Raw genomic sequence first — 13221 nt, 5'->3', positions numbered from 1 at the left:
TTCAGATAAAACTGATCATTTTCTGATATTCTCAACCAGCGTACTTCTAAAATTATATGAAAGCATAGGTTTTTGAGGATTTTTTTTGGGTCATTTTCCTTGTCTTGTTTTTTCTGCTCCTAATATGAAATCAAATGTTAGTTGCTAAAAATAATTTGGAAATGTTGGAACAGTTTAGATGTTACTAAAAGACTGATAGCCTGACCAGTTAAAGACATAACAAAACAAAGGTTTCTGCAGTTATTTGTTTTAATTTATTTTTCTTTTTTCTCAGATGAAATATCAAACAATGGATAAATTAGTTATTTTTTTTTTTTGTAGAAGTTTGAATTATACCATAGCCTGTTAGCAAGATTCTTATTTTTCCTTAGAGTAGACAGCTGAACCATTCTCCTCACTAAGGGCCAGATCCTAATGTCCCAGTGGTGTCTGAGGTGCAGATGAAAGAAAGTAATTGAGGTACAAAGTAGTCAAATCCTGAGGGGCAGGTGGGGGGAAGAAATTATCCTTCAGGCCATTGGCCATGTTACTAAACATTAGACTTGGGATGGGGTCAAGCTCACCTGATTTCAGACACCTGACAAGCACCTGTCTGAGTTAGTTCCTGTCAACTTTTATACTATATGGAAATACCCCACTGAAACAAACCTTGATAAAAATAGATGGGAGTACCCCACTGGCACACCCTGCTGCGTGCATGGCACCCGTTTTCTTTTTTGGATGGGGAATGGACTCACAACAAATCCGCTGCCTTTTCCCTGCTTATACCCCTGGTTTTGCCAAAGAAGCAGTGCTGCCTAATGCCTTGCAGGAAGCTGTCCTGATTTCCTGACAGTCCCTGTCGGCCCAAATCGGGGTTCTTTACCTGGAGTGCAAGCCAGTAACACACAGAGCAGAGGTATTTCCAAGTTTATTCCATTAATGCGCAGAAATGGGGTGCTCGTTCCAAGGGAAGCACACCTTAGTTTCAAAAATTTCCCTTTTTATACACTGATTATTGCATATTCTAACAATTAATACATATTCATTGTTATTCTCTTTAATGATTGGTCAAGGTTTCTTCACTTCCTATGTAAATTAGTGTGCAGACTCTGTCTTCTTCATCCATTGTTCTCTTTTAAGTAGGTGGTATCATTTGGGAAGGTGGTCAATGAGTTGGTGGTCGTGATCTCCCACTACTAAAATTAACTTTTACCTGTTTCTCCTCTAATCTTGGCAGTTCCTGGTGGTTTTCTCAGTTTGCTGACAAGGCCTACAGTTCATCATTCTCTTGACAGAAATACCCTGCTTATTAAAAAAGTTATATTGTCTCGTAGTTAGTTGCTTAATTCAATCTTAGATTAATCATGTCTAGTTACTATTTATAATTAATGAAATATGGTTGGGGCTGTATAGATGACTTTTAGCAGCTGAGGCAGGTTCCCTTGGTCACTTCGATTACATGTTACATTACATTTTTCTAATTAATATCAGTTTTACTACAACATCCCTGCCTTTTCCTTTTTTTGAAAGGAAAAAAAAATAGTTTGATAGATGCAGACTGTCTACACTCAGAGCAATAAAATGGGGAGGCTACAGGAGAAGCTGGAAGTTAAAATATCCACTTCTTCCCTTGCACGGTAGAACTAGTGTCTTAGAATTCAGCAAATAATCACTCAAAGAGTAATGACTAATTTATACCCGGGATTATTTAGACAGATACACATGCTGATATACAGAACAGGCACAATATGCATCTGTGTAAGCAACAAATGCATGTGCAAACATGCGGCCACCTGATACTCTGTAGACAAAGTAGAAGCCTGGCGAGAGAAGAAGGAAATGTTCTGGCATGACGTTGTGGGAGGCATTGCTCACAGTTCAGCAAAATCCCTGTTTGATGGCATAATACGCATTGACTCATCTTTTATCTACTGCTAGGAGATACAGAGTGAGATCTTATCGTTGCTGGCAAAGGAATGAAGGTCGAGAATTTTGTGCAACCAACAACCCACTCATTTGGTTCACAAGCGTGTTATGACGAGCAGAACTGCCTGTATCATCCAGTCACTCTGCAGAGTCACCAGGAATAGGACAGGGCCAGATCTGAAATCCTAGTGAGGAAACTGGGAGACCTTTCCTCTCATTTTTCTAGAAATTGATACGGCCCATTGATCCTTATCAGCAAAAATAATCTTGGCTGGCACGTTATTGTGAAGTCTGTAACAGGAACACAGGCCAAAGCTCACAAATTTTCTACCTTGTTACACAGACAAACTCCTTCTCGCTAGGAGTAGACAGCCTGGTAGTAGATAAGTAAAAAATAAAGATGGTTTTCTTTTGTTATGTTCTCTTCTTGACAAACTCTGCTGAAGGAACACAGGCATAGAACAAGGTTTACAGTGGAATACCAACCATGGATAAAGCAAACCTCAGGATTTGCCTGACTGTATTCATCTCAGCTATAGCTGTGGTTTTCTGGCTTATTCTTTAATGAAAAAAGTGTCATAAAAATAAACCTAATCTACTTTCCTTGTGCATACATATCTCCATGGATTTCACTCCAGGAATTTGGCCCTCTGTGTGTATACGTACTATTAAGTTGTGATTCCATTAGCAAATTAAATAACCATGTATTAAAAGGAAAGCAAGAGTTAGGGACTGGTTTTCTTCTGTAAATTTGCCAGCTTGGTCTGGCAAAGCAAATGTTCCGTCAGAAGTCAGACTGGATGAACAGAAACATCAGTTAACAGAAGAAAGGCCATGCAGAGTCTACAGAAAGGCATACTGAAAACAGTCAAATACTTCAAGACTGGACACTGGCAGAGAAAGGGGAGTGAGATGGAACACACAAGTCAGGACTGTGAATTAAAAGCAGTTGAAGTGGTTAGTAGAAGAATCTGGCCCACAAACCTTGAGAAACCCAACCTCCAGCTGGTTTCAGTGATCATCACGAGTGAAAATTCATTATAATATGGTGGTTTTTAAGATACGGTGCATTTCAAACCGCTATTTTTGGTCACCTGCAACACTCTTAATAAATGCGGGAAGTAAGCACAATAACAAAAGCAATGAGATCTCTATTACCTTCAAAATACCACCACCTACTCTAAATCTACCTCATACAGCCTTTCATAGACAACGCTACAGTCATAATGTGCAGCGGTTAGCTTTATAGGGTTTATTCGTTCCTGTTCAAAACAACAGGCATGACTACAGCTGAGGATGTGTCAAAAGGAAATAAGAAAATGCTCTCTGAGCAATTACTGAAGAAATGATACTTGACTGCAATGTTTGGTGGAGTAGTGTTACCATCTTTGCAATAAAAATAACTGAGCAAGGCATGAAGGAAGTAAAAAAATGACTTTAAGTACAGGGAGCTATTATCTGTCTGCACAGGTCGTGGATATGCCAACCTTTAATAAGAACAACAGCAACAAAAAATGGAAAAGAATTAGGGTATGCATAGTAGACAGTATTAATTTCAATGACTTATTGAAGGCATTCATCATTTTCCCCTTGGCATTGCCATGCAATCTTTGTTGTAAATCTTGGTTTATTTTAGCACTGATCAGCCACGTACCTTGCCAGCATGACTGATCGACACTTAACAGAATTGATGGATATCAGTGCCCTTCTGGGAGTGTGCCCTGTCACTGCTCTATCTGTCGTTCTCTCAGCAATAGTCACTGGCTGGATACTGAAGAGACACTGGATGGTAAACACTCTGAAACTAATTAATTTGAGGAAGTGGAATACTTAATTTGTATTGATTGTGCAAATGCCATTGTTTTGCTCTTCAACAGCCCTTTCTAGAATGTCATATGAAGCCATATTCATCACTGGAGAAATATATGTAAGTTAGAATAAACAGCAGAGGAACTGCAGAGGTGATTTAGGTTTTCACCTCTTAGGTGTGATGTAACTCAATCCTAACTGAATTAGGATCAGTAGTAGTGAATGAGAATCGTCAGCGCCCAAATGACATTTTTCTCCTCAGCCTGTATTCGCAACCTGATTCCTGATAAGGAGAAACCTGATTTCACATGATTTGAAATATACTCCTTGAAATATGCTTAGGCCTAATCTTTTGGGCAATAGATCCTGGAAATCTGGTCTTCTCCTGCAAAACTCAATAATGGGACAATACAACAGATATTGGGTTAAAACCCAGGAGAAATGTCCTAATCTTAGAGAATCATAGAATCATAGACATAGAAGACAACAGGGATTTAGCTTTTAGTTTGATTTTAGCTTTTAGTTCGATTTGAAATTGCAAGTTCACAAAAAACTCACCAGTGTTACCTTTAATGTTGTTGCATACTCTTAAAGAGTCACAGAAAATGAAAAGGAAAAAAAATAAATATAAATTTCCCTGCACAGCTACACCTGGCGCTTTTAACTTATACTGTGGAGGCATCTGAACAGTGAAGATGATGATGTAATTTACTCTTGGCCATGATAAACCTTAGACTCCAATGTTATGATCTGGCATTTTTCATGAATATTAGAAAGAAAAGAAAACATCGATCACCATCTGTAAAGGTGAATATTTAGAACTCTGCATTATCAAAATCATATCAGGCCTGTTTTAAACCAAGTGTCTGTGTGCCTAAATAATCTTACTTCCATTTATATCAGTTCTACATTTGTGTAACATTGACTTCAGCAGACACTTGTCTTTATGCCACAGTCAGAAAGGGCAGAATCATACCTATGCGAGTTCAAACCAAGAAAGATGAAAAAAATTACAAAGGTTTTTGACAGCTATATTATAAGAAAAATGATCAGATACAGATGACAGCAAAGCATTTCTAGCCAAGAGAGTTCTAAGACAAGTTAAGCAATCAATCATCTGCATCACTCACTATTCAGCGAGTCGACATTCAACATCTGAATCAGTCATTACAATGTAAAGAGAATTAGTAAAGTCTCTAACAAAATGCAAATAAGTGAACTGGAGGACAATACAGTCAAATTCTAGAACTTGGCAGGAAGCCAGAAGAATTATTTTGACAAGACTGCTTGGGGTGATTTGATTTCTTCTTGTTGCATTAAAAAAAAAAAAAAAAAAAAAAATTAAAAAATTGAGAACTTAAGTCTTGAGCAGTAGAAGTTTTAAAAATTATTCTGTAATACAAATGTTCAGCTTGAATGGTATGCAACTCTTAATGTAATCTTTATCTCCCTTGAATAAGTTGCCTACTAATCCTTGCCATTATAGAGTATCAACCTGCTTCAAAATCCACCTGGTGGATAAATGAATGTGAAAAATAGATTTAACATCTGTGGGACTACTAAGCTGTAGACGCTGAAATTCTGTAAAATCCTAAGTACCACTATTATGTAGGTCCAAAAAAGCCCCATATAATGTCTTCCTTGTTCTGGTTAAAGTAAAAGAAAGGGAAAAAAAGAAGAGAATGAGTTTAAAAAGAAAATTAAGCAGAACCTTCTTTTTTAGCAGCAGTTTCACCTTGATTTTTAGCAGCGTAGGGGATGCTATCTTACACTGCCTCATCAATTGGAGTAATGGTGGAAAATGGGAGAGATCATATGGGAAACCAAAAAGTCATAGTTGGTAGCTGTACTGTTAGGCAAATCCTAGACATCTAGGCATTTGGCAGCTGCTTTGAGAGGAGTGACATGCGTCCTTGGCTTACACATATGGCAGAGCTAACACAAACATTAGATGCCCGAAAGTCTGGCCGTGCCCTCTAGCCATCGGCCCTTGGATCCCAACGTATTCACTCCCTTTCTCGTCTGTCCTCATGGGTGCTGTGTGAGGAGCAGCAGTGGCATTGACGGAACTGCTTCTGCTCCTATAAATGCGTGGTTGCCTCCGTACATCACAAGGTCGGGGCTTGAACGGCGTAGGATTTGTCATCATCACACGGAAGGTTTCATATCAATGACTTACTAGTGCAGACGTGCTTTGAAATGATAGAGGTGGTTTGGCTTTGGTCCCGATACTAATGTAGGTAGACAGGAATAAAGAAAGAGTGTTTTCACAAGAGTTTATACTAATGTGGTCTGTATTATCTTACGGAAAAAAATATTTTTAAGCTGTTTCAGGAAAATGCGTATGTCTTTGCTAATGTTTGTGCATAGCTAAGAGGATTCGGTGGATTCTTGTACTTAAAATCCTGTCCTTGGCAAGTGCAATGGTTCTGTGAGGAGTATGAGAACTAGAAAATTGTTCTTGAGTTTAAACAGAAGCAAAATTACCTTCTCTAGTTTTATTCTTGAGATGTATAAATACACAATTCCAAGCAAGGGAACAACATGCTGCCTCTGTCAGTAAGCTGGGAAGATAATAATACATTTAAGAATAGAATCTACATGTTATTTTATCTCAACAACTCATCATTCTTATCCCCTTTCTCACAACATACAGATCTGTATGAAATAGTTTTGTATGTTGGAAGTAGGGGATTTTGTGTTAGATGTGTTTTTTATCAGATGGTCATGCTTAGGTTTATCCTTGTAAATCTTATTGAGCTGATGAGTTACATGGATAGAATTTTACCACCTAAAACCTCATACAGGATTTTAATTGATTTCACTGATGCTTTGACCTTCGTTTGCGTAGAGCTGAATCTCACAAGCAGTTTAGGTTTGGGTACTTGAAATAAAAACGTTCATGGGCCCAGGTACCTAGCGCTTTCACTGATTTCTACTCCATAAGTAAAAATTCCTAAAATGAAATCTGTGCAAGTCAAAATATAAGACTGTATTTTGCTTGACCATATTAACAAGGAAAGTATTACCTTTATCTTACAGAAATGTTGGAATCCAACAATATAATCAATTTCAATGGACTAGCTAATAGCTCCAGTTACCATACTTTCCTCTTGGATGAAGAACGGAGTCGGCTGTATGTTGGAGCAAAGGATCACATATTTTCTTTCAACCTGGTTAACATCAAGGAATATCAAAAGGTACTTTTGTTCCTGTTTTGTACAATGTAAATGTATACTTGTAATGTTGCAGAATTGTTATTACTTAGGCTTTATTGGGCACTGTGTGAATTATGCAGTAAGTGTTTGGATGTCAGGAATGCTATTACAACAAAAACATTTGCTGACTCTATGAAGAGAAATTTATAATGAGCCTATAGCCTACGACTACAATGGTTTTTTCAGACTATGAAAAAGTAAATGATAAGTGGATAATCCAGCTATTTTCCAAACAAGACATACTTTCATGTTGACTGCTAAAAAAGCCCAAACAACTATTATGACAGTTTACACAAATGGCCTTATTACTCTGTATTTGTTTGCAGATAAAAAGAAGCTGTTTGGGAGTCCGAGTGTTGATTTCTCTTCTTTAACACAGCACTTGTAGGCACTCCGCTTCTGCTGCTTTCAAACCAAAATAGATTCAGTAGTAATAAAAAAGAATAGGTCCATAAAAGCTTGCCATTCTTGATGGAAAGTATAATTTCCCAGTAAAAGTTGATGACGAATTAAAAGCTGACAAACGGTTCAGTGATGTTCTTTTGTTGGAGTCTAAATAAATAATTTCATTTTTCATTTATTTTAATAAGACAAAATGCTAAGAAGGTAAACAAGAGAATGGAGTTTTGATTTGTTATATTGAAGAATTTTGATGGCACATTTTAAAATCCAGAGAGTACCCTTTTATGAGAGATATATTGCTTCAATACCCAGGGATTTTTTTTCTTGGTGTTCTTGACCTTTTGCCCGTTTGACTATTAGCTTCCTAAGATGATAGCAATAAATACCTTGTGTTTTCTGTTCAGAGGGAAGACAGGCTATTCATTTGTAGTCTCTAAGGAAAAAGGATAAAAGGAAAACTGGGTATTTTCTTTTCTATTCTCTTTAGAGCAGCTATAAAGGAAGCTAGCTATTTATTTGAATTCTCTGAGGGACTGATAGCTTAATGTGCAAAACATCTGGAATAATTAAAGGAAAGAAGGTGTTTCAATTGCAGAAAACAGCTCTGCAGAATGGGAGGAATTGTATATTACATACATATTCAGATACCTTTAGAACACTATTTGAAATTATATACAAATATTACTATATTAAATATTAAGAATTGCTGTTGGTAACATGGAACTGAATGTCGGCAACAGACTTGAAGAACAGCCAATTTAGACTTTAGATTTAAAAATAGACGAAAGCCTCAACGAATTTGTGGGTATGCTTATTAAAGACAGGAGGGTCACGGAAGAAACTTTAATCAAAATTGCAATGCAATCAGTGTTGCACTTGAGTTCAAACTTCACCAGTTGTTGTTTCCACCATGTAAAAAAGAGCTAAGGTTTCTGTCTAAATGCTGATAGCAACATATACCTCCAAAGGAGCATAACTCAAAAAGCCAGACTTTCCAGTCTATTAAAACCAGTTCAATTTAGCTGACTTTTAAACAAAATTAGAGGAAAATATTGTGCTGTGAGAATAAAGAAAAAGAACATCTAACTATTCATTTTATGGGTTAGAAATTGGTTTGGATAATATAGAAATCTTTGCCCAAAACTTGAACTAAACATGAACTGGTCCTTTTGGGAGATCTGAGAAGTTTGGTTAATGTTTTTAAACCTAGTAAATTTTAATTTTCACATGTCTCTGCACATTTTAAGCTGAGAATAGAAACAGGAAGTAGCAGGAATCCTTTGAGAGAATGTGCTCATAAAATTTTCAGCCTTATTTTATAGACTTAAGATGTTCAATTTCTGTTTGGATTTCATTAATTTCTAAGAAAATTTTGAATTTAAAACTGTGGTTGCAAACTGTATTTTCAAATGTCGTGTATAACATCTCCTTTGACCTATTCTGTCATCCATGTTCATTCTTTTTTTTTTTTTAATACTTTGCCTTTTACTTTCCTTCAACAAACTGTATTGAACACCAAGGCTGTAATCCAGACTTATAGCCATTCATATTGCATTATCTGAGGCTCCCAAATGAATAGCCTGGCATTTTATGGGAAGATCATGTTTTATTCTATAAGTAATTCCTAAAAGCTTTTCAAAAAAACATGAATAATTGACTGTGAAGGTCTCTGGATTTTCTCTGTACGAGGTGAGATCCATTTTCTGCTAAGCAAACATTACAGTAAACCTAGATTTAGGTTTACTTGTATTAGGGTAGCTCTATAGGAACAGCATAAACATTTCCGTTTTGATGGTGTGATACTTTTCAAATACCATGGCTTCTTTTTTTATTATTTAATTAACTAAACCTAGCAAAAGAGTGAACTAGTGGATACAGTGAAGAGGCAAACACCTTATTTCTGATGCTGTAACTCTAACATGAGATTGCATTTCACATAGATCAGATTTATTGTTAGTAAGTATCTGCAATTTTTTGCTCTCAGTCTTCATTCCATTACATCAGATTTAAAACAGTGAAAGAACACTCACTTAATGGAGAGTCAACCTTCTTATCATTAGTATTCAAGATTCACTGCTGAGATTCATAATACTATACTTCACAAAGACTATACTTCAAGATTGTTTTTACTGCGATTCCTATTATCCCTATTTTGTTCCTATAATTTCATTTCTTTGTGGTCAAATTTTATGGAAGAAAAAGAAATAAGGAAAAGAATGGGGAAAAGAGAAACTGGGTGAAGACACTTTGTAGCATTTGGTCTGCAATTTGTGATTATTGAAGCATGAAATAACACAACGTGATTTTTCTTCTGTGTCTTTAGATTGTTTGGCCTGTATCTCATTCCCGACGGGATGAGTGCAAGTGGGCTGGAAAAGATATTCTGGTAAGTACAAATCTTTTTAGCTTTTTTTTTTTCTTTTATAAAACATTGTAAATGTTTTATTATGTCTTATTGTGTTGATTCTTAAAGCATTTTTCCTCCTCTATAAGGTCACACATCTGATCATAACTTCCGTCTTGAGTTATCTCAGCTTTCTTATTCAAAATAATGAAATTTTGTCTTCATGACCAAAGGTTTAAGTTTTAAATAGAATTCATGCAAATGAAATAGAATTTATCTAACAAAAAAAGAATCAAGAAAGAGAATGGAGGAGAAACATCAGAATGAGAAATATTAACCCTTGTATACTTGTCTCCTGATCTCAGGGTACATAATATTTTGACCTGTTTTTGCCCTGCTCCGGGTCCCAGCCCGACAGTGAATTCCAAGAAGTGCTTTCTCTTTGTGGCATCTCAATGGAGTCAGTGGGTTTCACTGAGCTCTTTCCTGCATGGAGTTCATAGCAAGATTGAGGTCAAAGATGTTTTAACCTCCTGCATCAGTTTTGGTGCCTCAGGAAAGACACTGTTACACTAGGCATAATTTTCTGTACATTTTCCCTCATTCCTGTATACATCTTATTGCCTGTATTTACGAGCTAGGAGAGATGTAGCCGGTAGCCCCCAAATAATAACCATTCCACAGCGATAATAACTGTCTTCTTTCTAAGAACAATATGGGAAATGGGACAGGGCTGAAGAAGGGGAAAAAAAGATAAAAAATACATGCATGCAATAAGCCAAACAAATACTTGCATAGCATAGCCAAATGGGAAATCATTGTGGTTGCCAAGGTATAACTGAGAGTGGAACTTGGCCCCGTGTGTATATGCTATTGGCCTGATTTTCAGAGATGATTCTGTAAAATATTCATAATGCCAACCCATATGCCTCTAGAGAGCTGCATTTGAATAATTTCCTAGGTCATAACAAAAATAGTTTCATCAGTCTTTACCTAGGCCATAGAGGACAGTTGTCTTTGTAAAAAGCCTGTTGGGAACAGTAGACGTGGTTTAGGTAAAAACTAAGAAATATGGGCTAAGCTATATATGTGAAAGGACAGCGAAAGTGCCAGATACTTGGGCTATGTCATTACATAGAAAAAATACATTTAAATTAATCCATCTTCATGTTCACAAATAACTTTCAGGAGTACTTCGCAAGGTGAGGACTAGAATATCTAATATTCAAGGTCAAAAAAATGAAGGCTAGTGTTAAATGTCTGAGCAAATTAAATGACCTTGTAGCTTGATCTTATACTAAGTATTATATTACCTTAAGTAGATTTTTTTATAGCTGGGGTTGAAGCCTAGAAAATTAATAAGAGGTTCAGCACCTAGAATGAAAGCATACTCTTATTTTTTAATAATTGTTTTTTAGAAATTCACAATAGTAGGAAAGAGTATGCTTTATACATTGCACTAGGCTGATTCAAATCTATTCACTGTAAATGGAGACAGTACTATTTTGGAGTAAGCTGGGAAGTTCAGGTCCCCATTCTCTGACTGCTCTGAGCTTGAGAGGACTATTTATACGGTAACTATTGCATTTGCCTTAATTCTTTTGCCTCCTGTGATATTAGGGCAGCTACATTTGCCGATCATGAGCAAAAGGTGAAGCCAGTACCACACTCCAGTGTAGCGTGTGACCCTGGCACATTAGCTGTCTCCAGTGCTCCAGGGCGTTAGAAGCAGCACTCCCGTGAGCTGGTGGAAAAGGATAAGGCAGAACAGGAGGACAGAGATGGGGACGCAGTGCAGCCCAAACCGAGGGTAACAGAAGTTGCTAAAACACAACAACACGATGCTGCTAAAATCAGACAATTTGTTTTCATAAACGCTTTTCACATATATGGTTAGTTGGTGGTTGTTTTGCTTTCTTCTTTTTAATTTTTAGACTTCTCTACAAGTGTAGCTGAGAAATAATAAATAAATAAATGCATAGATCATATGTAATGGGGATCCAGTGAGGCAGGTACATATTCCACTATATGGGACCTTACTGTGTTCAGGTCATCATCTTTAGATATTTACAGCTACCTATTCTTGCCATAAAACAGTGCATTACAAACAAATGTAACTGCTTTCACTGTAATTACAGATACGGATTACAGATCATTTAAGAAACTTATTATTCCTCCCTCATTTATTCCTTAAAGCCATTGTCAGTACCTTGGGAGTGTGAAATATAAAGGCCATAAAAATAACTCAACAGACTCTCATTAGAAGGAACAAGAGAAATAGAGGACAAATAAAATGGCATATAAACCATGCTTGATTTAATATTGCTTTCAGCACATACCACTGCCAAGATATCAGATATTCTTCACTTGTGATGGTTCAAAACTTTCTAGATGACAGTCTATACTTCTACGTTGAGGTCTTTTTTAAAAAAAAAAGAAAACCTTTTTTTTAATTATTGATCTCCAGGGGAAGTCAGTGCTGAAAATGCAGGTCCCCACTAATAGGCCAGGTGCACTGCAGCAGCTGCAGCGCAAGTGTAACCCCGGCTCTGCCCCGCTGCTAACCTCGGCTATGACCTCCGAGACTTCCTCTCATAATTATAAGAGGTAATTTACCGTCGTTTTCACTCCTTTCAGAGGGATTCCTCGCACTGACGCTGTCAGTCATGCCAATCCTGCCGCAGCGGGTTCGTCCACACGGGATTTGAGGAGGGCGGGCTACTTGGCCTGTTCCCGCTCTCCTGATACACCTTTGTTCCTTGAGCAGTCATTTTCATTTCTGTTTCTTAAAGGGCTTAGTATATGTTAATTAGTTAAGCTTTGCTCACTGTATAGATAGATAAACCTTTCAAAGTATGCTTCGGAGCTTTTTTTTTTTCATATGGGTAATCTGAGAACAGAGGCGGAAAGACTCCCCCCAGCTATGGAATACCTCCTTACAGCAGGACTTCTCTGATAAAAGTTAACTGCTATGCTTTCCCACAAAATACAGATTTTTTTCCAATAAAATTGTAACCACTATCCCATGCAAGTACTTATTATTACAATATATTTCCTTTTCCTCGGTATAGAGTGTCACAAGCACCAAAGTAACATTGTTCATGAAAAATTAAAGACTATAAATAACAAATAAGATATTTGCTTACGTAATTCAACTAAATGTGCAATTCTGTGAGGATTTCTTGCTACTCTGGACTTCAGTCTCTCATTTGATCTATTCTGGTTGCTGTAAGTCCCGTGAATATTTCTCACGATTCCTGACCAGACCTTGGTAATGATCAAAGAAGACAAAATCTCTACAGAATACTTCTCAGCTTTTATACTAAACTTACAGTACAGACATGCTGCTAGTCATACCCCTCACTAGTGAGCCTCAATATTTTGATTTTAAGATCTCACAGGCACCTGGGACCCAGCAGAAACACATGGCAACCTCAGCATTACATATGGGTTAAATAATAGGTAACTGCAAAAAAAAAAAAGAAATGTGGCTACAATTCCACTCTGAATTCCTGGGATGTCATAAACCAGCAAAGCAAA

The 13221-nt window shown here is 36.9% G+C and overlaps 1 protein-coding gene across 1 annotated transcript in view; it reads left to right on the top strand.

Annotated features, from left to right (window-relative positions):
* Positions 1–13221, top strand: part of SEMA3A (semaphorin 3A) — a 171214-nt gene that overhangs the window by 43133 nt on the left and 114860 nt on the right. The window contains exons 2-3 of the mRNA XM_063323554.1: positions 6760–6917; positions 9661–9723. Of these exons, the coding sequence (XP_063179624.1) occupies positions 6760–6917; positions 9661–9723 (221 nt within the window). The remainder of the gene's footprint in view (positions 1–6759; positions 6918–9660; positions 9724–13221) is intronic.

Source organism: Chroicocephalus ridibundus, chromosome 1 (assembly GCF_963924245.1).
Source record: "Chroicocephalus ridibundus chromosome 1, bChrRid1.1, whole genome shotgun sequence".
Lineage (NCBI taxonomy): Eukaryota > Metazoa > Chordata > Aves > Charadriiformes > Laridae > Chroicocephalus > Chroicocephalus ridibundus.
This window is presented reverse-complemented; position numbering and strand designations above follow the sequence as displayed.